The 26,842-nt window shown below is 35.6% G+C and overlaps 1 protein-coding gene across 1 annotated transcript; it reads left to right on the forward strand.

Annotated features, from left to right (window-relative positions):
- The first annotated feature begins 3,229 nt into the window (after positions 1-3,229).
- Positions 3,230-26,108, forward strand: tbx4 (T-box transcription factor 4). Its single transcript, XM_051129931.1, has 9 exons — positions 3,230-3,770; positions 6,818-6,963; positions 7,150-7,244; positions 13,536-13,655; positions 18,139-18,286; positions 22,601-22,753; positions 22,843-22,931; positions 23,007-23,242; positions 24,272-26,108. Exons 2-9 carry the CDS (start codon positions 6,820-6,822, stop codon positions 24,916-24,918), a joined length of 1,632 nt encoding a protein of 543 aa, XP_050985888.1. The 5' UTR covers positions 3,230-3,770; positions 6,818-6,819; the 3' UTR covers positions 24,919-26,108.
- The last annotated feature ends 734 nt before the right edge of the window (positions 26,109-26,842 follow it).

Consider the following 26,842-nt stretch of genomic DNA (forward strand, 5'->3'; position numbering starts at 1 on the left):
ACTTACAATATTGGAAATTTGATGTGTAATATAATTCATATGGATGCAACAAATTTAATTTACATTTTTACAGGATAAAAAGTATAGTTTAGAATTATTTATTAGGCAACCACAGAAGTTACATACAGGCTCTAAAAAAATGAACCATTATTATAATGATAATAATAATAGTATTAATAGTAGAAAACACTCTCTGTTTTTGAGAAAAGACAAAATCAAGGCATAGCTATTAATAATTTTGCCAGTTTAATCTTAAAATTAATTAAGTCATACAAAAACAAGCTTTTTATGGTGAATATCCAACCACTGACGCTAAATTCGATTAAACATATAAATATATAATTTTTTAAAAACTGTATTAGCAATCTATAAAGCCCTAAGGAACAAAAAAAGTATATTGTAAAACGACGCCGAATTATTTAATATGTACTCGATAATCAGGGTTTCAGCGTAAATTTTGAATGTTCATCACATTTGTATTATTAAATGTGCTTAAGTGTGATTTATATCCGTAACAGATGTTGGTAACTGTACACATTTATCGTTACTCGAGGCAGAGTAAACGAAAAACTAGCAGTGTGACGATGAGGCATCAATTGTAACGTGTAAGTTTTGAGAGCATCGCTCAGTGTCCATTCGGTAACACCCTGCTCTCAGTACATAAACTAACCCTACTGCTGTTCCTAATTTCAAGACCACGTGACGGTGGGAGTGAGTGAAGTTTAAATTCCCTTTCAGAAAGGCAGCTCAATTCATCCCCTATAAAAAATCATCCCTTTTATAGCGACATCTTATATAGCACGCTAAGGTATAACTTGCCTACTTGAGGATCCCCGAGAAAGCGCCCATCTTGAGCGAGTCTCACCCTGAGGTTCACACACACAGAAGGTGTATCAAGATCAGTGAGGTGGAGGTAAGACCAATTATTTTCAATCACGTGTGATATCGGTATCTAATACTCTGGGGTTTAAGCAAACAAATACTGCCTGAAATGATTATTCCTCATGAGAACATTTTCGTGCTTCCAGGCTATAGGCCTTTGACGGTACATTATTTTATTTATGAAATAAGACAAACATTAAGCTATTTATTTTCGTTCTTATCTGTGACAGGATGTCAGTAACAGCCGAGTAATTACACCAGCACATTTACGAAACAATTTCAAGAATTTAATGTTTTCAGATTGAACTGAACAATTAATGACGTGCACATCTAGGCCATATTTAATGTTTATTTCAAATAAACGTTACGTCTTTTAAACTGTAGAGTAGGCTATATATTCTACTTAAAAATATACGTCTATTGACAAAGAATTGTTTAACTTATTGAAGTTTAATAGGACAAATTTAACAGGCGGGCCTTCATGTGAATATAAGCCGACTTTGGTAAACGTGGTGTAATTAAATTTGTTGCGGCTTACATTTCCTACATTAATGTCTGGACAAAGATTATTTCAAAACAATATTCTGTGATCCTCATGTATCTGACAGCAAAAACTGAGGAGAGCACAATGGGAAAAAGAGCAAAAATAAACTGGGAACCGACAATAGATTCAGTGAAGTTAAATACATTATAGTCTGTTAAATTATTATTATCGTTTTATTATTGTTTTAACTATTTATATTATATTTTATATTATGCCAGCTTTGAAGGATTAGCTAAAAGGTTTGGAAATTAAGCGAACGTACTAATAACAAACTGAACAAACGTATAGAAGGAACGTACATTAAGTTTTATTAAGCGTGAGGTTGACAGTTTTGTCTTTTTTCCTTTTTTAATCACGCAGGCCTATATTTAATCACACAGTTTAGCAAATATTTTAGCTTTTAGGAGGATGGACTGTTCAGATTAACATTATTTAAAAATCCAAACACATCTATACATCTATAGAGGAAAGAAGATATTGGCCTATTGTGACGTCCGGAATTGCAATAAAAGATTAAAACAAACAAACCTAACCTATATCGTTACATCCATGACTGAGGCCTATCTGCTAAAGCAGAAAACCGTCTTGCATCATTCCTGCGTTTATTCTTATATGCATGACCTGTTTGGAAAATTACACTGGTGAGAATGACAAACGGGTTTGAGAAGGACATATTCTGGCTGTTGCCATTCATTTGGTCATGTCACCAGTAGATATAAGTCAAGGCTCCCACGGCCCTCGAACTTCTCCAGGTGATTTATTGATCTTTCAGCCTCGTGCTTCGACCCATTTACTCTAAAACCGCAACCATATTTCACTGGAAATGCTAGGACGTTTAAACGAAATCCTCAGTAGATTTTAAATTCAAACATGCGAGCGTATAAAAGCGGAACAAATATGCGAAAAAATCGAATCATTTTAAACTGTGAAAATGATAGAAAGCTCATGACATAAAAAATCAAAAATTACATTATTATACAGGCATGGCTAACGTTCAGCCTGTTTGTGCACGAATATGAATGGGTGATTCTTCAATTAGAGGCACTTTCGGATAACTTTGAGAAACGAAACTTCTTCAAACTGTTGAGTATCTTTAAAAACATTTATCACATCCTTGTATAAAGATCTGATTATTAGCCTTTGGGTGGATTTTGGTTAAATTTGTGATCACACATATGGCATAACGGCGTAAATGTGTGATTTTTGGATGTGTGATGGTAATGATGTGTGATAATGACATTTTGACAGAAAAAGCCTTGAACTTGATATATGACAGAAAAACAAAATGACAAAAAAGTCTTGGACTTGATTAATGACAGGAAAAGTTTTGTCTTGCTAATTCAAATGATTTCAAATTAATTCAAACTATTAAATAATGGCTGTTATGGAACTGGCAGTGACAGAATAAAGCTTCTTATAAATATATTTATAATCTTCAAATTGTCACTTTTCATTTCCATTAAAAGGCAAACGTCATGGAAATTAGATTTTTTTTAACAACTCAAGTGTCTAAAATGTTTGGCAATGAGGTTAGTATATTGAAGACAGACAGACATACTACTGCAATGTCGAAATTCTATAATTTAATATTTTTATTGTAATGGGGAGATCTGGGTGAGGAACCAGCCGAAAATAGAATAGAATAGAGTAGAATAAAGTTCAAGATAAAAAAAACCCAACAAAAACAAACAACAAAAAATACATTTTTCTTCAGAATCGTCTTAGGGAATAGGAAACTTAATTTCCCCCTATACCAACTAAAATCAAAATTTCAAATGTTCTTTTTTTGTCCGGATATTTGAGGTATTTTGAATACCCGCATTTTATACTATTCATGCGGGGGAGAGAATAAGGAGAAGAGGCTACAAGTCAAGTTTTACGATAAACAGACTTGCTTTCCTCGTGAGAGGACCGTTCGTGAGTGAACCCTGCGCATCGGGTTGTCTCGGGTTTGGTGTTATTGAGAGCAACGTCAGCGATGAGGCGCGGGGGGAAGGAGGGAATGAGTGAATGAGCCAAGATATTCACCCCAGTGCTTTAACAATTCAAGCTGTTCTGCGGATACTTTGTGTTTCCAAGAAAACATCACGTAGTGACCATTCGCCTCCGAGTCGGGCACTCACCGGTGTTACTGCGAGGCTCGCGGCGGTATTTGAACAGAAGCAGACTCTGGGGAAGAGACAGCTCTGTCTGCTCATGATCAGATACAGGGGATGCTGAGCTGCTACTAGTGCACTGGACTCAACGCCACATCGGGACGTAACTTCCTGCTGTAATGTCGCAGAGGACAAATTATTGCGATTTGGAATGATATGGAGGATTTCAGAACATAATATTTTATGAGGTAATATTACATTTGTTCTCAGTAGGTCACATCATGCTGCTCTGAAATCCTTGTGCCGGACTGATCCCTCACTTATGTGTGGCGGTAATGCGATTAGACGCAGTTGATCTATCCTTCTTTATCAAATTAAGTGATCAACAAGAAGGCGTCAGTCCTTCACAAATAAAACCCTGGCTAGGGCTTTTCGTTAACAATATCTGAAGATCGTCTTAGCATGTGATGTAAACAACGCAGCCATATAAACGGTGTATCCATTCTGTTGTTTTTATTACGATTCTTAAAAACACTTATACAACCCTTAATTCTTTTGCAGCAAGACTACGTGTAAATGTGATCTTTTACTACAACACCTTATGTATTTGCATGTAACATTGCGTGTAAATGTCATCTATAACCTATCCAAAAAAGGCACTGCGGCCTGTATGTGCGTTCTCGTTAAGTATTATAAATGAATTGCTGAGTGCACATTGTTTACATGCATAAACATCTGCTAATGCAGATACTTTTGATTTTGTTCGTGCCAATCCCTGATCCATCCTTTTGCCGCGAGGGATGGAGTAGACCTAAGGCCCTAAAGCATCAGCTTAATTTATTCGGATGGCACAATGCTCAGTAAACAACAAGACGACAAATATCTCTATTATTTAGAAGAAAATTTGCGAAATAAAAATATATAAAAATACACAGATAATCGCAAATAAATAGAAGACTGACGTGAATGCAAAATAAAAACATTCACATACGTATACGGCGTAACTGCCCGCTTTAAACTTCATTTCTTCATTTATTTTTGTTTTTCCCATTTAATATTAAACGCTGAAATTTCGAGATAAAATAACAATCACGAAAACACGTATTTGTACACGAACTGAACAGGCCTAATTCAATAAACAACCAACAACATGTATTAATAATAAATATTCCATTAGTTGCACTCTTTTATATCACAACGAAAATAAAATGCACAACTAAAATAAAATTATACCACGACCAGATAGCAAGAATTATATCGTTATCATTGTTAATCTTTTTCCTCCAGACTTTTCTTAAACATAATTCAAAAACAATCAAAAAGGAAAGTACAACATATATTAAACCGAACCATTTGTGTTATAAATGGACGAGATAATAATCATTTTTAAGCTTCAAATCCTATTTAATTCCCATGGTTAAAGGGCACCTGAAGGGGGCCCAAAACATTTCCAGCATTTTTCATGTTCCCTCTGTGATTATGTCAAAATGACAGTGAGAAATTTTGTGCAGTCATGGGATACATTTGTTAAAAATAAATGTTCTAATTAGAATTCAAAAGGGTCTGATGCCATACTTTTGGGGTGCTTTATAGAACCGAGAAACCAATACACTAATCTTAGAAGCCTATAATGAAACATCAATGTAAGACAAAAAAATAATAATAACTCGATAACCCTATATACAGGCAAAAAGGTTCTTGATAAGAAGAGTGTACTTTCCTAAACCTAATATTCTGCAAAGTATCATGGAATAAATATTGCAGAATATTACTATACTCACGTAGGAAGGGAAACTGCGTTGTCTGACTGTGTTAGTTGTAGTGACCAGGCCTGTTCTCTGACACACACTTTAAAACCAAAAAGAGAACCAAAAGATACTGGAACCCTATTAAAACATGCATCAAAACTGAATATCAAAACCAGATCTGGCTGATGGACTACCTGAAAACTCATCACGGGTTCCAGAGATTATATCAGGTTTCCAGATGGCATTTCAATGAACTGGGTGAATTCTGACCACAAAAGCATGGCCAATCTAGTGCAGCCCATCCTCAAACAATTGTATTTTATTTATTTCTTTTAAAGTAGGGATAGTTGAAACTTGGTCAGCGTAGAACATTTTGGACAACAGGCTCTGGAAATAGCCAGCCAACCTCAGTGTGCACAGAGCAGTATCTGCCAGGAATAGTTTAGCGGATTATATGTCTGGGGTGACAGAGATGTAAACAGAGCTCTCGCTCACTGGGCTTAGTTAAACAGTGTAAGTGAAAAGCACATTTTGGACTGGAAAAGTCCAGGGTTGACTTGCTGTAGCCTCACGGTGCCTGTCAGACTTTATCTTTATTAGCTTTGGCAAATGCCTGGCCGAGTTTACACGGAATCCCGCTCTTCTCCTTTTATCTGAAGGGCGCACACTCACATTGTTTACATGCGTGAGATTAGGAGTGGGTGGGAGGAGGTGGATTTCACCATGAGAGCGGTTTGGTGTCCACCATGCAGATAGGCAGCATTTATGGAGGCACTGTGCTGTAGTACAGTAATGAGACATACCTCTGGTGTGATGTCTGAGCGTGAGCAGAGAAGGGGCGTGAGAGCGGGGCCAAGTTTGTGACCTCCCTTAATGGAATCAGCAGTGTTTAGCACGCTTCCATAAAACCGAGGTGCCCGAATGCTGCAAGTGTAAATATTTAATCTTGCGATACTTCAGAACAAACGGATCTCGACCCCTTTCCTTGAAATGAATTGGCCAGGCCATGTTATGAGGACAGACTTTCCCTCACCAAATGTTACAAGAAAATGTTAATGTACGCCATTTCTCAAAATTTGCAGCCTACGTCTTGTCTGTGTGTGTATAATCAATTACAGCAGACTATGAGAGAACAAAGAGGAACTGTGGCATCTGTGGTATTTTCATTACACATATATCATCAGTTCGTTTTAAAACCTCGGCGTATGTTTAGTTTTTTTTCATTGGCTCATATTATTCTGTTTTTGTTTTTTTTAACAATACAAGTGTGTCAAATAAGTATACAGCATTTTATATTTACATAACTGAAAATAAATCAAGAAACAAAACTCAAAGTTTGCGTTAGTATTATTTTTTTGAAACAGAAATTCTAATTAATTTAAAAAATTTTATTGAATCATAATCTTAATGTACATTTTATATATGGTTTTCTATTTTGTTTAAGATGTTTGTCAAAAAAGTGGAAAACCTATACCTTTGAACCTAAAATGATTTTTCCCATTGTGAAAGTTACTAATATCTAAACTAATATTTGTATAATTTTACAGAAATGCTACAGGAGAAGGCCTCAGCTGTGGCTGATGAAGGTATGACCGTGGCCCAGTCGGGTGGGCGTCCTGAGCTTGCCGGTGATTCCTCACATTTGGGCCTGCCTACAACTCCCAGCATTCCCCAGAACAATGAGCCTGACCAGGTAGCCAATCAGTTGCATTCTTTTAATGATGCCTGACTTGTAGGTAATGTAACATAACATAGATTTATTGCTAAAACACAAAATGAATTATAGCGGGAAAATTTGAGTGTATAGAGTGCCATTTTTAAGTTTTTCCACTGGCAACGACTCATTATCATTTATCTGTTTTTGTGCGTTGATTTTCAGAACATTGAAAACATCAAAGTGGTTCTTCACGACAGGGAACTATGGAAGAAGTTTCACGAGGCCGGAACCGAGATGATCATCACCAAAGCAGGCAGGCAAGAAGAGCGTCATTTCTATTTCCATTTCAATCCACAGATTCATAGATTTTAGACATTAGCAGACACAAAGAGAAAAGTGGTGTTGTAACAGCGATGCAGAAACATAACTAGGCCATCTCGCTTCTAGTAAATGCAAATGTGAAATCTTGTTTTAACAAGATCCTCAGTCGCATGAAACGCTACAGCGCTTTTAAATGGAATGTTTATAAAATACTACATGACTGAATTCCTGTGCCTACAAATATCTAATTGAAAACACAAACGGCTGCCCCGTGTGTTAGATTTAATGTGCCCTGTGGATTAAGAGCAGGACCCTGGATATTAAGCAGAGAATGAGTCAATGCTCTCTGCCAGTCTTAGCCAGCAGTTTCTCAGCGCTTCTCTGTGGAAAATGCAAAAGGTCACCACAATTTTTCTTTAATGCTGTAACATTGTGAGGGATGGGCTTCCCCCTGTCCAACTGATAAAGTGCTCCAAGAATCCTTAAACCCTTTGAAGAGCCAAAGCGCTGTTCAGTCGGACAGCTGCGCACAGAACAGGAGACTGTACTTCCACATAGTTCCAGCAACAGATGGGCTCATTTCATTTTACATACTTTAGTGTATAATGGACACCAGGCTCTGTTAAAGATGCTCAATATGTCAATCGAGCCATGAAGCAGGAAGAGCTTTTCACCGTTTCATTTTCTTTTTTTTTAAGGGGATATGACTTGTAGGACATTAGACAGCCATTCACTGAACTGTAAATCTTGAGAAAACTCGCCAGGTTTCTTCACGATGGCTCCCATTACACAAAATTGAGGCCAATTTCATGCAATGATTCTCATCGTGGGCTTGTGTTACATAGCAGGCTTGAGCCATGTCTGCACGGTATATGCCGTTTGACAGTATAGGTTTACGCTAAAGAATACACTCTTATATAAAACTCATCAGATGTAATATAGTAACAAAAATTGCTTATGACAATGTTTTGCTTCTGTGAATTCCACAAACAAGGCGGATATCCAAAGAACAGTATCATGTTGAAATATTAGTGTCTCTGAACCTGAAGACTTAAACTTTTTGTAATCAAAAAGCGATTTTGTTAAACAACCCCCAGTCATGCAAAAAACACTATTTTCTATGCAGCAAAAGTGGGTCATACATACACTGTAAAAAATAAAAAAAACACAATTTGTTGAGTCATCTTAAAATAAATTGTTACCCTGCTGCCTTAAAATTTTAAGTTCAGTCAACTAAAATAAGTTTAGTCAACTAAGCGTTGTACTAAGTAACAACTTAGATATTTGTGTTTGCTAAACTTAACAGATGGGTAAGTTACCCAGCTGCCTTAAAAATTGTAAGTTGATTCAACTCAAATATCTAAGTTGTCACTTAGTATAATTTAACATTTCAAGTTGAAAAAACTTTTTTTGAGTTGACTGAACTTAAAATTTTAAGGCAGCCAGGTTACAAATTATTTTAAGCTGACTCAACAAATTGTTTTTTACAGTGTAGGCTAAAAAGAGATATTCTGGGTTCAGTGCAAGCTTAGTTAACAGCATCTGAGGCCTAATGTTGATTACCACACAGAATAATTTCCACTTGTTTGAAGGAAAAAAAAATTTGGAATACAGTGAGGAACTTAAAGTGAAAGCTTTCAATAGTTTAGCCACAAGATGTAAACAATGTGTTTTAACGTAATTTTAGTGTGAAAAAAATTGATTACTAACCATCTCTGTGCAAAGTTTGATCCAATTTGACAACTTTGTTGACATAACAGCACGAAACTTAAAATGACAGCGAAAGTGATCATTTAAACAGCTTCACAGCTTGAGTTTCACAAGTTTTAACAGAAGAACTAACATAATTCTGCTTTTGAAACCTCCAAAAGTAGACCCATTTACTTCCAAGTGCCTTATTGTAACCTTGATTTTTGCAAGTCAAATTGAACTTTTGTTTTTTCTTTTTGTGGTACTCAACATAATGTATGCTGTCGATTGAACTTAACTTGTGTTGAACTCACAATATTTCTTTGAAGAATTGATTAAACTTAGCTGAACTCTGCTACAACATGCGCATACGTGTCTTCGGCCCAGTACTAAGCCATGACTATTGAAAGCAGCCGGCTGGTGTTACTTGTACACAACCCGTCAGAGCAAGCATCAGCGAGGCTGATGAGAGAAGCACGGTGCCCCGTTTGATTGCGTCTCCCAGGCCCTAAAGGACCTCTCTTGCTTCATCATCGAGCTCCTTTTGATCTAGGCGTTCTGCCGACTCTTTCAGATAGCATGAATCACTGAAAGCTCAGGCGTGCAAAAGTGCTAAAAGAAACAGCTGGCATAATGTGCATGCTGACACCGATATGATACACTTTCATACTTCCCATTTCTCAATGTCATCCTAACACATATAAACTGAAGCGTAGGCCCACCCATAAACACTGCTTTGACTGAGATAAGTAAGAAAAGTAATCATATCACTTTAAAGTATTTCACTCCCATGGATATCTATAAAGTTAGGACGTAATATATACCAAAAATTTAAATTGTGATTTCATTTACTCACCATCTATCTATACATAAATACACACATATTTCAGGAGCAGTGGGAGGGAGGTAGTGTCTCCTTAAAATATTGGATGCGAAAAAAAAAATTCATAGTACAAAAATAAAACAACACCAATTTTACATTCTAAAGAAACATTGTCCAACAGTGACACCAGAATGTAAAGCTACAGCGGGAGTTCGCGTCCCTCTCGCCTCCCATGAGCCCATGGAGTTTTAACAGAGTTTGGTTTGGGGGTAATCGAGAATGAATGGGGAAAGTCATGTGAGAGCAGGCAATGCCCCTATCGCGATATGATTGGATATGGTTATTTTCAGCTGTGATTGGTTCATGCGATAAATCCCGCATCTTGTGTTCATTGGCATTCCGCGTTCGCAAATCAGTCTGAATGAACAATATAATGGCGTTAAAGGAAAGTCCAATTTTAAAAAAGTAAGTAAACAACTCACATACAAAATAAGACTTGAAATGACATGAAAACATGATCTGTGGGAGTTTTTAGTGAGTAATCAGCTTGGTGAAATTTAAAGTAAATCTCTGTGTTTATGACCAATATTTACAGAGCTTTGATGAACGATGATCTGAAAAATTAAAAAACAGTTAAAAGTTAGCTATTAAAAACAATAGTTGAACTTGAAAGTAAGTACATGCAATGATGTAACGGTGAACAAATGATGACAGAATTTAAAATTTCGGGTGAACTATCCCTTTAAGCAACAAGAGAAAGAAGGAAATGTTGCACACAGCTGTTCCCATGCCAAGGACAGCGCTCCAACGTGACTACCTACAGCAACAGAATACTGTCGCAGAGCCACTGTAAGGCCCCTTTAGACATGCCATGTGATCTGCTGTGGCAGCCATTATGTCAAAGTGTTGCATAAATGGAAAGCGCATTACACATCCCTCAAGTGTTTACATGTGAGTCTTGAGTAAATGTGTTTTACTCGAGATTTATTACATCCTCACTGTTAGCACTGTAAATACTGGAGTTAATTTTTCCTAACCGTATTTTCTTAACATGAATAATTTATTTGAGATAGATTTGCATATTTTGAAAATGTCTACATGTGCAGTACCATAAACGTACACGAGAACTTTAGAATGTTTAATGTAGTATTTTATAGTAAGTCTTATTTAGGTAATGCAACAGGTATCATAAAACATTAACACAGGTAACTTATAATAAACAATATTTTACTGCATTTACATTCATGTTAATTTTTACATACTCTACCAGTCAAAAGTTTCCATTTTCAAGATTTTTTAATTTTTTTTTTTAAAGAATTCTCTTCTGCTCACCAAGCAAATACAGCTTTGATCCAAATACAGCAAAAGTGATTGTGCAATATTTTTACTATTAAAAATAACTGGTTTCTATTTTAATATATTTTAAAACTTAATTTATTCCTGTGATGCAAAGCTGTATTTTAAGCATCATTACTCTAGTTTTTAGTGTCACGATCCTTCAGAAATCATTCTAATATGCTGATTTGCTGTTCAATAAACATTTTTTACTATTATTATTATTATCATCATCAATATTTAAAACAGTTGAGTACCTTTCTTCAGGACTCTTTGATGAATAGAAATATCAAAAGATCAGCATTTATCTGAAATAAAAAAGTTAAAAGCTTTTGTAACATGATACACTATACCATTCAAAAGTCAGTATAATTTTTTGGGGGGGGGGGGGGATTAATACTTTTATTTAGCATGGATGCTTTAAATTGATCAAAAGTAATGATAAAGACATTTATAATGGTACAAAATATTTCTATTTGAGATAAATGCTGTTCTTAACTTTCTGTTCAAAGAAACCTGAAAACTTCTACTTTGCTGTTTTCAACATCATAATAATAATAAAAAAATTTTTTTGCAAGCAAATCAGAATATTAGAATGATTTTTGAAGGATTATGTGACTGGAGTAATGATGCTAAAATTCAGCTATGAAATCACAGGCATAAATTACATTTTAAAATATATTCAAATAGGAAATATTTATTTTAAATAGTAAAAAATATTTCAAATTTTTACTGTTTTGCTGTACTTTGAATCAAATAACTGCAGACTTGGTGAGCACAAGAGACTTATTTAAAACATTAAAAACTTTACTGTTCAAAAACTTTTGACTGATAGTGTATTTTTGTACAAAGTTGTATGAATGCAAGTATTACAAAATAACATAATGAACAATAGTTTACGTTTATAAATGGACTAATATTTTAAAAATACATTTAAATAAAAAAATGACAATTCTATAAAAATGCTCAGTTCATTTTGTTAGGTCATGATAGTAAATGTATTAACTAATTGAACCTAATTAAAAAACTGTACAAACTATGTCGGAACCAACAGTAAAATATGATAGTGGATGATAATTTTTGTAATTATTGACGCAAATGGACAAGAAAACACAGCATCATCAGAACACAGCCTGGTGGACAGGTTTGTTTAAGATGTTCCTGAAGGCTTAAAGCACCTCTTTTGCAGTCTCTTGCCCAGAGTGATTTACATTGATTGGATTGCAGGCCTGGGCCAGACATGGAGCTTTGCTTTTCCCCGAGCTCTTCCTCTGGGTAATAGAGGTAGGGCTTTCAGGGGACTTTTTACATAGTGCAGACCTGAGCAGCTCTGCATTTGCAAATGCAATGAAATGATTCAGTTCAGGGCACATTTATTTGCCGTAATAAATGTATGACGGCTGGTGGAACCCTTTAGAAAGCCTCAAAAAAGTAATGCACTGCTGTGGAACTTTTTGGAAGAGTGGGGTGGTGCAACAGGGCTGTTTAGCTGCCCGCTGTTTAAAAGACCAGCCATTAAAAAAGCACTCAGAGTTTATAAGGGGACTCAATCTTTTTGCAACTTTGAGATGAGAGAGCCTTTTGGATATTTCATGTGAAGAGGTCACCGAAGGTAGCTCCGCTGATTTGTTTTATGACAGCGTCTGCTATATTAGCATATTCTGTCTGTCATCTCAGCTTTACCTGTATCTGAAAACAGAGATCCAACATTTTACAGAGCGGTTTCTTCAAAACAGAGTCAATCCCTAAAAATATATATCTGCCCAAAAGCAAATCAGTCCCAGGTACAGATCGTGACTCCTTATATGGGGTTGTCGAGAATAACAGCTAAATTTTATGCTTTAGGTTTTATGATTTTTTTTGAAGTGTAGCCTTTTATAGTAGAGTCATTTGTGTGAGATGATTTGCAGAGGATTGTCTGGGGATGCTTGAGCATGCAGTCTTCTTTGAGATTTGAGCGACCTTCTTAAACAACTAATCTGTCCTAAAAACAGGTTAAGCTGTTATCTGATCACTAATCGTGTACTCATCCGCCCAAAACAAACACTTCCCGTGATTCTCTTGCACTCAAGGCCTGTTAAAACCCTCTAAAGAGCCGATAAGTCAGACTCATCCATGCTTACTGTCAGTGCTCAGCTGTTGCACACGCACCCTGGGCGTAAGTCGTTCGGAGGAAAAAGCTGTTCCTGTAATGAGCAATAACGGCGACATTGAGATACCTGAACGACACAAATGGGATAAGCCCGCGTAGATGCGATTGAAAGAGAATGACCTCAGTGAGCTCAAAAGAGCATTAACAATTTAACAAGTCAAGGTAGATCTAAATGCCATTTAAGGACAAAACCACAGTAGTATATAAAATCAATTTCGATGTAAAAATCAATTTCATCTTTTTTAACCCTGATGCCCTAATTTTAACCCTAATTTGCACTCTTTGTAGGCGGATGTTTCCCAGCTACAAAGTCAAAGTCACAGGGATGAATCCCAAGACCAAATACATCCTTTTAACTGACATTGTTCCAGCTGATGACCATCGGTACAAGTTCTGTGACAACAAGTGGTGAGTTTAATATCCTTCTGTCTATATTTAATGTTTCAACACAACAAAGTAATTAGAATAACATTTTGGAAAGCTGTTTAAGGATACTCTATGCCTTTGGAAATTCAGCTTGAACATGCAATAGCAAATATGACTGGATCAGAAAAGTGACTGGTCCCTTGAGGCATCTGGACAAACACTTATCCAGATTACATTGCAAAAGGCAAAAATTAGCATGTTTTATATTCTGCTGTCTCTTCCAGTCTATGTGATTCTAAGTTTGTTGACTTGAGTGGACAAATGGCGCCATTTGCGCTGTCTACACAGTACAGTTAATCGTCTTTTAAGTAAATATGAACTGCCAATAAACTATATAACAGCGGTGTGCGATATTTACCGTAATAGTTGTTTGAACGATATATGATTTGACATTGAGTAAATCTCAAAAACCATTCAAAAACACAACCAGAGAAAGCATGCATGCACTATGAGATGTAGGTTAGACTACTGCGTGAGTAAATTTAGAGTTCATGCTTTCACTATGTGAGTTACACTATTAAAATATATTTAGAATCCCCCCGAAATTCAAGATATGCCCCATATGACTTTTATATGTCTTTTATATTTATATCATCTGATATAGTTAAAGGAGAACTCCACTTCCAGAATAATTCACAAATAATTTACTCACCCCCTTGTCATCCAAGATGTTCATGTATTTCTGTCTTCAGTCATGAGGAAATTATGGTTTTTGAAGAAAGCATTTCAGGATTTTTCTCCATATAATGGACTTCATTGGTGCCCGATTTTGAACTTCCAAAATGTAGTAAATGCAGCTTCAAAGGGCTCTAAATGATCCCAGCCGAGGAAGAAGGGTCTTATCTAGCAAAATGATCGGTCATTTTTTTGGAAAATAAATTTTTTTATACGATTGTAAGCACAAAAGCTGGTGTAGCACAGGCTGTGGGATGTGCGTTCATGACGCTACGTACTATTGAATCACGTCAAAAGGTCATGCGGAACGTAGGCAGAACTACAGACCCAGTGTTTACCAAGCGAACGCGCAGAGACTAAGAAAGTAAACGCTGTTTGCAAACAAAAAGGTATAACGATGTCCTCACAAGTTGTAGGAGAAAATAAGATTAAGTTTTTCGCCATACTAAGTACACAGATGATGAAGTTACACGTGGTTTGTAGTAGTGATGGGAAATTCGGATCATTTTACCGACTTGGACCTTTGAGTCTCGTTGCAAAAGGAACAAATCTTTTTTTGAGTAATTTCGTTCATTTTAGCAAAATATAATTAAAATGTTACGTGTTACTTCCCTAACACATCTACTGCTTACACAAACGTTGATCACAATACAAACAAGACAAAACTATAATGCTATAAGAAACAGAAAAGATTAATTCATTGTTTACCTTGGTCTTTAGTCTATGATTAGCTCACCTCGCCTCTTATCTGACAAGTTTTCGGGATAGAGTCATTCGTTTATCATGTGACAGCCCCATAAGATGAACGAACAAATCTAAAAACCCGAAGACTCGAAACAGGTGAACTAATTCCAGTGCAGAACCTAATAGGATGTTACGCATGCATGACTGAACGAATCACTCCCTGAGACGATTTGTTCTTCCCGAGTCACACTGAAGAATTCAAAATGAAAGAATCATTCAAGAATGACCCATTACTAATTCATAGCATCGTGGACGTGCATCCCAGAGCCTGTGCTACACAAGCTTTTGTGCTTAAAAAGTATACACATTTTTATTTTTCCAAAAAAAATGACAGTTTCGCTAGATAAGACCCTTCTTCCTCAGCTGCGATCGTTTAGAGCCCTTTGAAGCTGCATTTAAACTACATTTTGGAAGTTCAAAATCTGGGCATTATATGGAGAAAAGTCCTGAAATGCTTTCCTCAAAAACCATAATTTACGACTGAAGACAGAAAAACATGAACATCTTGGATCACAAGGGGGTGAGTAAATTATTTGTAAATTGTTGTTCTGGAAGTGGAGTTCTCCTTTAATATCACACAAAGAGTAAAGTTTTTTCTTTAAATATCAGTATGATTGAAAATGTGATATTATTTTTATTAAAAAAGTCCAATAATAATAGGTGACTTACATTTTAGACACAAGTTCCTATTTTTACTGTTTTGTCAACGAAAATAGTTTAAAACAAAGCCACAGCAGAACTGTTTTGCATCTCTGAGCAAGACACGATGGTGTTTTGTTGTTAAATCAATCAGCCGTTTGAACAAATCAGTTGAATGAATGATTCAATGACTCACTCATGCAGTGATTTGAAGCCACCTAAGGGCAATTTTAGGTTTACACAAAATCACTTCAAATATCACTACTCATTTCTTTGACAAATAAGGTTTGTCATAACTTTCATCAAAGACATTTTTTCACAGACGAAAACGAGACGCTAAAGAAACAAAAACTTGTTTTGAATTACAAAAACTATGAACTATGAAACAATGAATAAAAACGAAACAAAATGTTAGGGAGTTACGATTAGGAAAGAGATTCATTCAGAATGAATCTGATGCATGGTTAGGAGGTTAGATGCGTACATTTGAACTGTAGCATAGCCTATTGAGCTATCGGTCGTGACATAAACTAGCATACATTTGCTGCACATCTCATAAAATGTTAATATTTGGGAGTAAGAGAAGAGCATGGATAAATTTGACGACGCAAGAGAGAACTTAATTCGGTCTGGTTTTCTGAGCAAGTTTAGTACTCTTTCACGTTGCATGAATGGAGAAATACACAAAATGATGTTGAATTGTCCGTTTTGACAAATATTCACATAAACACACTCAGTTACGTCTTAGGTGAACATAAACAGTTGGGAGAATATTAGACGTGTATCAGTACATTGCATCTATGCGTTCAGTTTGCCATTTAAGGGACAGCAGCCTAATTTAGTTGCTATTGTCTGTGCTATTAATGTTAATCAAGCAACAAAAGAAAGACAGAAAATCACTCACTGTTCTTGAGCCACTTTAGTAGACCTCGTAAAGATTAATCTAAATTTATTTATAGAAATAAATGTCTGCTTGAAAGAATGAAGAATGTGGTAAACAAGTTATAAAGAATGCAAAATTAACCTATATACCCATTGGAATTTCATTGAAAAGAAGACCGTGATCTTGTTTCTTTATGAGAAGTGGTTTCATTTAATTTTAATATAAAGACATGTTGTGTGTCACAACAGTTAAATCTGTTTATCACGATAAAACCTTAATATCAAACCTGGACTTAAACTAAAACAATTCAGATGACTAAAATATGACTAAAACTAAATGGCATTTTAGTCAAAAGACTGTGACTAAGAATAAATCAAAACTTGCTGTCAAAATTAACACTGATAAAATACCAGCACAATAACATGCTCAGCAAAATATCATCTAATTATGGTTATTGACAAAATTCCAGAAAATATCAAGATCATTTTTTGTCATTTTCGTACACCACTACTATATAATATAATATAATATAATATAATTATTCAAGTATTTTGCTTTATTAACAGTATAGAAAGTTTTACCTTTACTTTGCATTCATGAATATAATGTTAGTAAATAATTAACAAAGAATGCTTTGGCCTGGTTTCCATTAGTCTTTTCATAAAATGAGAATTTATCCAATAAAACACTTTCTTAAAGGTCAACACTGAAAGAAACCTAAATTGCAGCCATATTTATTAGCAAACAATGTGCAGTCTGCATCAGTTTATCCATGCAATGCTAGCTGGGTCTGGCTGTGGACTGTCATTAGCACACAGTTAATTACTGTAGGCCGAAAACAGGCAGTCTGTCAAAACCAATGGGCTTAAAACAGCTGGATTATGCATGCTGTCCTCTTTGTGACCCTGTGCCTCTGGCAATGCCACTAGATATGGGCACTATCCACCCATGCAACAATTGGCACCATGAATAAGTCAGATCTGGTTGTATCCAGGATGGAAAAAATAAAATAACGATGGCACGCAGATCTCAATGAATTGCATGTTTTGTTTCGGGAACCAGTATTTTATGACCATTTTTCAAAATCTGTGGGCTAGTCTGGAATTCCAGCATTTGCCAGCATCGGTTCTGGAGATCTTCAGCGACACCTTCGAGGCACACAATTAGCAGTGATGTTATGGTCAAAGCAGCCACCCCAAATCTTTGGGAATTACTCCCATAATGTCACGGACATAACCACTCGTGCTCTGAATCTGTCATTAATGTACAGATGTTCTGCATAAAGCCTTTCTGCTATATCCTCCAGAATTTGTGCAACACTGAAAAACAGTTTTCCTTTTAAAAGCGCCATGGCATGATGTCAGAGGTGCTGGAAAGCTGTGTAGTACTTGAAGAGAAAATCTGGGGGAAAGAGCTGAAATGACTTTACCAACAACTATAAGCTACAGGCCTTTTGCAAAAGTTGCTAGTGCGCTTTAGTGTTATCAGAAAAATAAACAATTCTCAATTTTTTTTTTTTCATAGGATGGTTGCAGGCAAAGCAGAGCCTGCCATGCCTGGAAGACTCTACGTTCACCCAGACTCGCCTGCAACCGGAGCTCACTGGATGAGACAATTGGTCTCCTTTCAAAAGCTGAAGCTCACAAACAACCACCTTGATCCATTCGGGCATGTGAGTGGCTGTAAACAAATCTTTTTCTAAAAATCTAAGCTTTGACATTTATACTTTGGATTTGATGAGACAGTAGGCAATCCTTTGTTCACTATTGTGACATACATCCAAGTAAAACAGATGAAAGAAAGAAAGAAAGAAAGAAGGTTAGGGTGGAGTTGTTGATTGTATGGAGGCAGTTCGGAATGCAAGGTTATAAATTAAGATATTTTTGATGACATCTGAGAGCTTTCTGACCCTGCACAGACAGCAATGCAACTGAAACGAGGAAACCAGTATACATCACCAGAGCAAAGTATGTAATTTCACCAGAACATCAAGTTTTTTTTAATTTTCATTTTTTTTAAATCTGTGGGATATACTTGAATTCTATCTGTCTGTAAGACTAAGGAAGAAAAGCATTGGAATTAAACCTTCAAGCAAGGCAGTCAAGCGAACATGTTTAATTTCAAAATTCAACTGAAATTGCAATTCCTGTTCAGTTCAAAATGAATACACCTCACGTGAGAGCTATGGTAAGGGTCATCTTGAGAAAGTTGGAGAAAGAGAGGAGAGAAGAGACAGTGGAGCAGAGGTGAGGAGTCTGACCATGGCAGCGCTGCCCAAAGGAGCCTGTGGACCTAGCTTGTCTGATGCAATAACATCAGAAGCAAGCTCATTAGGTTCATAACCTGTCAGAACGGCACAAAGTTGGCCTGTCAGGATTAGTTGAATGCCTAGGAAGTGATAAGGGCGAGTAATGAGCTCGGAAAGTGGTTGCTAAGCTCTACTGACGCCCACAACAGCAGGGACACCGCGGCTGGCCGAATACAGCCCCAATACAGGCCGCCACTGTAGCCATGCTAGTGCTCGCCACACAAGTCACAGTCAAAACATACACTAAAGCTAGGAGTCACAGATATTAATATTACTGTGCTAATAATTATTTTCATGTTATGAAAAAATTTTGTATTTTAAACCAAAAAAAAGAAAAGAAATGGGTGCTAAAATATATGAAAATAGTTTGGTTTTCCAGCATTTTTGTGTATTTGAACCCTTTCCAACAATGACTGTATGATTTTGAGATCCATCTTTTCACACTGAGGACAACTGAGGGACTCATATGCAACTATTACAGAAGGTTCAAATGTTCACTGACTCTCCAGAATGATAAACAGTGCATTAAGAGCCAGAGGGTGAAAACTTTTGAACAGAATTGAGATGTGTACAGTTTTCTTATTTTGCCTAAATATTTTCAATTTTTTTTCATTTAGTACAAGCCTTAATGAGGCAACAGAAGATAGTTACATGTTACCCAGAAGGCAAAATAAGTTAAATTTACCCTGATCTTCAAATTCAAAAAGTTTTCACCCTCATTTTTCCTTCTGAAGCATCAATGAGCGTTTGAACCTTCTGTAATAGTTCCATATGAGTTCCTCAGTTGTCCTCAGTGTGAAAAGATGGATTTCAAAATCATACAATCTTTGTTGGAAAAGGTTCAAATACACTAAAAATACTGAAAAACCAAAGAATGTGTGAGACCTGAAAGATTTTTCTGAAGAACAACAGGCAGTTTAACTGTTCAGGACAAACAAGGGACTCATGAACAACCATCACTAAACAAAAACACAGCTGTGGATCATTCATATAACAACACAGTATTAAGAATCAAGTGTATGTAAACAGGGTCATTTTTATAAATTCAGCTATTATTTTCTCTTGTGAACTATATGTAAACATCTTTTATTTGAAATATCTTATTCAGGTCAGTACTAAATAAACAACAACATGCATTTTGTATGATCCCTCTTATTTTGATAAAATGATTAACATTTTTAATGATTCTGAAAGGGGGAGGTAAACTTTTGACCACAACTGTATATATAGTTTCTTTTTTTATTAAATGCATTCTTCCAAAAACATAATAAATCTTTCCGACCTGAGCCTAAATGTTTAAACAATATACTAAATATACAATATTGGCCAATAAATAAAAAAATTCTCCAATATTAACTGATATGGTACTGACATATAGTCAATTCTTGACAAAAGCTGTTCCATAACAGTGTGTCAAATGATGAAAAAGTATCTGTCAAACGTCACATGACCAAATTATTTTATTTTGTTTTAGCTCACTCAGCTATATATCTACTTTTACTCCATAGTTATTTTTCAAAAAGCACGAAAGTTGTCATTTATTGACATTTCAGCTGTACACATTTCAGCATTGATTTCTTTTGCTAGGCCACTGACCACACAGACACCCAACACCCAAAGATATTTATAATCTCTCTGTGGACTGAACATGCAGGAATTTTTTTCAGTGCAGGGCCATCTAGCTTTAAGGTCACATGACACAACTTTGATTCCCAAAAATAGACCTTAGATTATAAGAAAACAGAGATGAAAGGCAAGGGCCAGCCTCGGAGTCTGCATTGATCTGACAAAGGTGCTTGATTAATATACTTGGACAGCACACATCCCTGTATCTGAATCATCAATGCAGCTCGTATCACATGGTATTACCTCAAGACGCCAGCCAGCCAACCAGGCAAAGGTCACATGTGTCTGCACTCACCCAATGAAGCGCTCAAACCATTCGTTTGGCTGGGGCTACCGTCTGTGTCTGAGATGGGGGGATTGACCTGAGGTTGCCCTCTGTGCACTAGTGCTCCTAACTCCTCTTTAAAAAGTGCAGCTATGAGGAGAGCTGCCTCACTCTCTGTCTGCGAGTCGACATAACAAAGGGAAAGGCCTTGATGCTTATTGGCCCTGACAGAACTGTGTTGGGGATGACCCTAACTAAACGCTTCACTGAACACCGAACACATGGACGCACTGAGCAGACTGGTGCTAGAACACTGTGATCAAACACACATACACAAAGGATCCAATTGGATTACTTGCATGCAACACAGAACAAAACCTCTTGACATATTTATTGATCCTGTCACGTTAACATATACTGTACATTAACAGCCTCATTAGTGTTCAACGTACAGTTTTGTATGTTCCTATATTACAATATGGGTGCAACAGGATCATACATCACACATTTAAATGTAAAAATCTATGTAGGAATAATACATTCATTTTTACATGCACCAAGTCAGCAGATTAGAATCATTCCTAAAGGAATAAAATAAAATAAAATAAAATAAAGACCCCATACACTAAGCCTAACCATTTCTTATGAATATAAAAAAAGAATTTAATAGATAAATGTACTGTAACAGTAATTTTAGTTACAATATAGTATACTGCATATATACACCACCAGTCAAAAGTTTTTGAACAGTAAGATTTCTAATATTTCTCTTCTGCTCACCAAGCCTGTATTTATTTGATCCAAAGTATGGCAAAAGAGTAAAATTTTGAAATATTTTTACTATTTAAAATAACTGTTTTCCATTTGAATGTATTTTAAAAATTAAATTTATTCCAGTGATTTCAAAGCTGAACTTTAAGCATCTATACTCCAGTCACACAATCCTTCAGAAACCACTCTAATATTTTGATTTGCTGTTAAAAAACATTTATTATTATTATTTTTATTATTATTATGTTGAAAACAGCCAAATATACATTTTTCAGGTTTCTTTGATGAATAGAAAAACAGCATTTATCTGAAACATTATTAATGTCTTTATCTTATGATCTATTTTAAAGCATCTTTGCTAAATAAAAGTATTAATTTCTATAATTTCTCCCCCTCAGCTGTTTGAAATATTGATAATAATAATAATAAATATTTCTGCATGATGCTGAAAATTGAGCTTTGATCACAGGAATAAATTACATTTTAAAATATACTAAAATAGGAAGCAGTTATTTTAAATAGTAAAACTATTTCACAATATTACTGTTTTTGCTTTGTTTGGGATTAAATAAATACAGGCTTGGTGACCAGAAGAGAATTCTTTAAAAAAACATTACAAATCTTATTCATTAAAAAACTTTTGACTGGTAGTGTAGCTATTTTTTAAGTGTGATGCAACTTAACATATTTGTGCAATTGATTAAACATGTTATACATTTAACCAAATAATTTATTATTCTGTGACCCTCAAAGGATATGCTCAAATTGCTACTCAAAACTAGCCCACGGCCAAAACCATTCCAATTGCGTTCTGGGGAAAACTGCTCCAAAATCACATTCACATTCTTAAAAAAAAGCACCAACAGTATAAAAGTAGTCCAATTCTGTGGGAAAAACATGGACTTGGCAACACTGGTGCTAGAAGTAACTTTGTATTTCTATATAAAAAAAAAAAGAAATGGAACTTTTTTTTTTTTAATATTCTATCCTAATGTAGGCTTGATTTCTATTCTCAGATCATCTTGAACTCGATGCACAAATACCAGCCCAGGTTACACATTGTGAAGGCTGATGAGAACAATGCCTTTGGCTCTAAGAACACGGCCTACTGCACTCACGTCTTCCACGAGACAGCTTTCATCTCTGTGACATCCTATCAGAACCATAAGGTACCAATAGAACATACAATAGTGTCTCACACTTGCAGTTATTTTTAAAATACACTACAATTACTAACTCGTTTGACTTTTTTTTATAGATCACCCAGTTAAAAATCGAGAACAATCCTTTTGCCAAAGGTTTCCGGGGCAGCGACGAGGGCGATTTGCGTGTGTCCAGACTTCAAGGGTAAGATTATCATTTAAAATATGCTGCATAATATTCCAAATAGATATCTTACTGATCAAGTGGCCCTTTTCCTAGGAAAGATTACCCCGTGATTTCCAAGAACATGGTCCGGCAGCGGCTTATCTCATCACATGGCCATCTATCAGGAAAGCTGGGTGCAGGTGTGCTGAGTAGCCACCCGCAGGTGGTTTCTCACTATCAGTATGACAGTGGCGTCCCTCTACCGAACTCGGATTCCCAGGAAGCTCTCTCCAACTCCTTCCCATCTAGCCGGGAATCCAGCCTTCTTTACCACTGCTTCAAGCACAGAGGTACAGGGCTATAATAACCACCTTATTTGCCAAAAAACACATTAATCCTGACTAGTGAAGCAAAATATATTCAGTATCATATTTCCTACAGTTTTACCTTTAGATTTTCTTTTAAGTCATCTAACGTTCACTTAAAACTTGTATTAAAAATGGAACAAATTTCCTAACATAAATGTAATCTTTAGTCAATCTCAAAAATAATTTTCACTGTACTACATTATAATCCTGTTGCCTAAATTCACTTGTAGCATTTAAAATCATTAAAATATAATATAATATAATATAATATAATAATCTATGAATATTGTTCATAGTAATGAATATTGTCACTTGTAATATTTAAAATGCTCAAATTCAATCAATTTAAATGCCACGTACATTTTTGCGTCATAACATTTGTTTTATAATATATTACAATATAATATAATATAATATAATATGAAACTATATACATGATGTTCATCAAAATACAAAAAACCCTAATGTTATAAAGTCCAAATTTACTTGTAGCATTAAAATGACTCAAATCAATAATATAATAGAATAGAATAGAATAGAATAGAATAAAATAATACCATATAATGTTTATTAAGTTAATAGGTTAAGTTAATTTATTCATATATAATATAATAATATAATATAATATAATGCATAATGTTTAACAAAATACAAAAAAAAAAAACTTAATATTATAATGGCTACATTTATTTGTAGCATTTAAAATAATTTAAATGTAATATAATATAATATAATATAATATAATATAATATAATGCTCATCAAAATACAAAAAACCCTAATGTTATGTCTAAATTTACTTTAAAATGCTACAAGTTAATTTATGCTATATAATTATATAACATTATATAATATACTATAACATAATATAATATAATATAATATAATATAATATAATATAACATAAAAGATTATCGGCATTAACGCATCCCTAATTCTGACATAAATTATGACTAGCTGCACTTTTTATAAAATGATTTTTATGATGAATTTTCATTATATCTTCTTTTAGATAACACAAGACATTTGGAGCTGGGATGCAAACGCCCCTATCTTGACACAACAGCCTCTGCAGTTTCAGATGAGCATTACTTCCGCTCCCCTCCTTCCTACGACCCACCCCTGCTGTCCCATCCATACTGCAGCGAAGCATTGGGCTCTAGAGAGGCGTGCATGTATGGAGGAATGGAGGGAGAGGCAGGGGGCGCAGTGGGTGCCGACGACCTCCCAGCCCCCTCCCTGAACTGCAATATGTGGGCGTCAGTGCAGCCGTATCCTCGCTACGGCATGCAAACTGTGGAGGCAATGCCATACCAGCCCTTTCCTGCTCACTTCAACAGCACAGCCTCTGCTGCCTCTGTGGTTCCCCACAACTCGCCGTCCATGCAGCGTCCACATCCAGCACCTCCCGACCTAGTCACGTTTACCACACAGCGGGTGCTGCCACCCACACCATCTTCAGCGTCCTCATCCCCCTCCGGCCCTGCCCCCCGTGATAGAGCACATTCCTCACTGTTTCATAGGAAGCCTGGGTCGCCGTTACGTTCACAAAGGGATTTCACAGGCTATCCGACCCATAGCCCTACTTTGACACGAGAACCAGCCTATCAGTACCAAACGGGCCTCAGCAGTATTGGGCCGCACTGGACTGACAGTTAAAGAGTGACGCACAACACCATCTATATTTCTCTTCAGCTAAAAGCAACAAACTCTCTCCGAACAACAATTGCAATGAGATTATTTTTACGTACAGCCATGATGCTAACTTGTAAAGCAAAGCCATAAATCTATTTAGCCTAATAGTATAGGATGCCCACAATTTGTGGCACTGTGTATTTATTTGAATTTGAGCTACAACAAGAGTTAAAGTTCATGCGCAGGTGGTGAAGCCAAGCACAAATGATGGACATAATGCACTGTTGTTGGCATTAAACAGACCATTCACTCAAAAATGAAGAAGGACGGTCAAACGGTGACAGAATTTTCATTTTGGGTTGAACTGTCTTTTTAAGATGAACCTTTTCACTGCCGACTTTCTGTATGAAGCACAAAATGTGTGTGTGCCAATTGAAATTATGCTACGCTTGGGAGATTTTGTGATAAGTCATTGGATTATATTGAAAAGTTTTGTTGTTAGTTAACCTAAACAGACTTAGTTACTAAGGCTGCCTTTTCCTCTTCAAATGTTAAAGTGTGCAAAACCTGTGCCAAGCCCAAAGATTGGTTGAGGTAATTTTCTGGGTGTTATTAAGAGATCCTTATTATTTCCTATTATTGCAATAAAGTTTTAAACAAACAATGTATTTTTTCATTTTATATATATTACATTTAAATTGAATTTGCTAATGTACTAATGCTATGCAATTGCTAATATATCTTTGTAATGCAACTCAAGCTATTCAATATTAAAAAAAAACCTGACCCTCTACCATAATCAAATGATAAAAATGATATCTGTGGCAAAAAAACAAAAACCAAACCAGACTTTCAGCTTAGATAATACTATTGAAATCTTAACCTTAGTCGTTCTGAATTAGCTCCTATGCTTTTCCTCCATTTTCGCTGGACTGTGTCTGTCCAATTTCACAATATATGCTAGAAGAGAAGTGTTTGAGTTGTGAGTCTGGCACTAAATCATTGTCCAAATTTGTTCAATTAGTGCAGTGCGACATCAGAGAAGTTCCTTGCATCCAGATGGAAGCTAAAGAACGATCATTAAGTGAAGAACAGAGAACTCATCTCAACTGGCAGGGTTGGAAAAATCCTTAAGAGGTCGACAATGTAAAACAGCCTCTCCAGGCAGGCAGCCACAAGTCAAGCTCAAAGAGGACGGGGTATCGCTGGTAAGCACTGCGGTTCTAATGAATGAAAACAGGATGTGTTACAGGAACACATTTACTCACATTGCATAATTTAAATTGGGAAAACTGTCAAAAAGACAGTTAATTTAGCATGTGACTAATTATATCTATAGATATCTCAAGTATTGCTGCACACGTTAAATAAACTATACCTTTCCCATGATGATTATTTCATTATGTAGTGTTGTTTCCAAAGCCTCCTGTTTGAACAGACTGCAGAAAGCAAATATAGGACGGTTAATTAACATATCTAAGAAATATAAAATAATGATCTATATAAAACACTGAAATTTCAACTCACCTGAGTTTTTAGATGCTAAAATTCCAGATGTTTTTCTAGACCACTGAATGATTTTTGGTTTGGGTTCTTGAGACATGTTTGCTTTTTTGCTGTTACTCATAATAAGATCTGACTAAAATGATTTAATATCTAGCAATGTTCTTAAGAAACAAATTTAGTATAAAATAATGATTATTTTAATATCAAAATAAGTGTTTTTTTAAATAATGGTGCATTACAAGAAATATGCTACAATGTATAATGCATTACAATATTGCATTACTCCTTTAAAAAAAATCGTAATTACATTACTTTGTTACTTTTAATGGAAAGTAATGCATTACGTTACTTTTAAATTACTTTGTAAATCTGGGCAGGGCTTGCTTGTTTGTTTTTAATATAAAAAGTTATATTTTTGGCAAACTTAAAAGCCTTTTCATAC

The sequence above is a fragment of the Labeo rohita genome, chromosome 15 (genome assembly GCF_022985175.1).
Source record: "Labeo rohita strain BAU-BD-2019 chromosome 15, IGBB_LRoh.1.0, whole genome shotgun sequence".
Taxonomy (NCBI): domain Eukaryota; kingdom Metazoa; phylum Chordata; class Actinopteri; order Cypriniformes; family Cyprinidae; genus Labeo; species Labeo rohita.

Bases quoted from the DNA above. Each gene is read 5' to 3' on its own strand.
- tbx4 (XM_051129931.1), top strand. From the start codon at position 6,820: ATGCTACAGGAGAAGGCCTCAGCTGTGGCTGATGAAGGTATGACCGTG. The intron at 7,245-13,535 runs GCAAGAAGAGCG...CACTCTTTGTAG, and splicing joins ATCATCACCAAAGCAGGCAG to GCGGATGTTTCCCAGCTACA. The intron at 23,243-24,271 runs GTACAGGGCTAT...ATCTTCTTTTAG, and splicing joins CCACTGCTTCAAGCACAGAG to ATAACACAAGACATTTGGAG.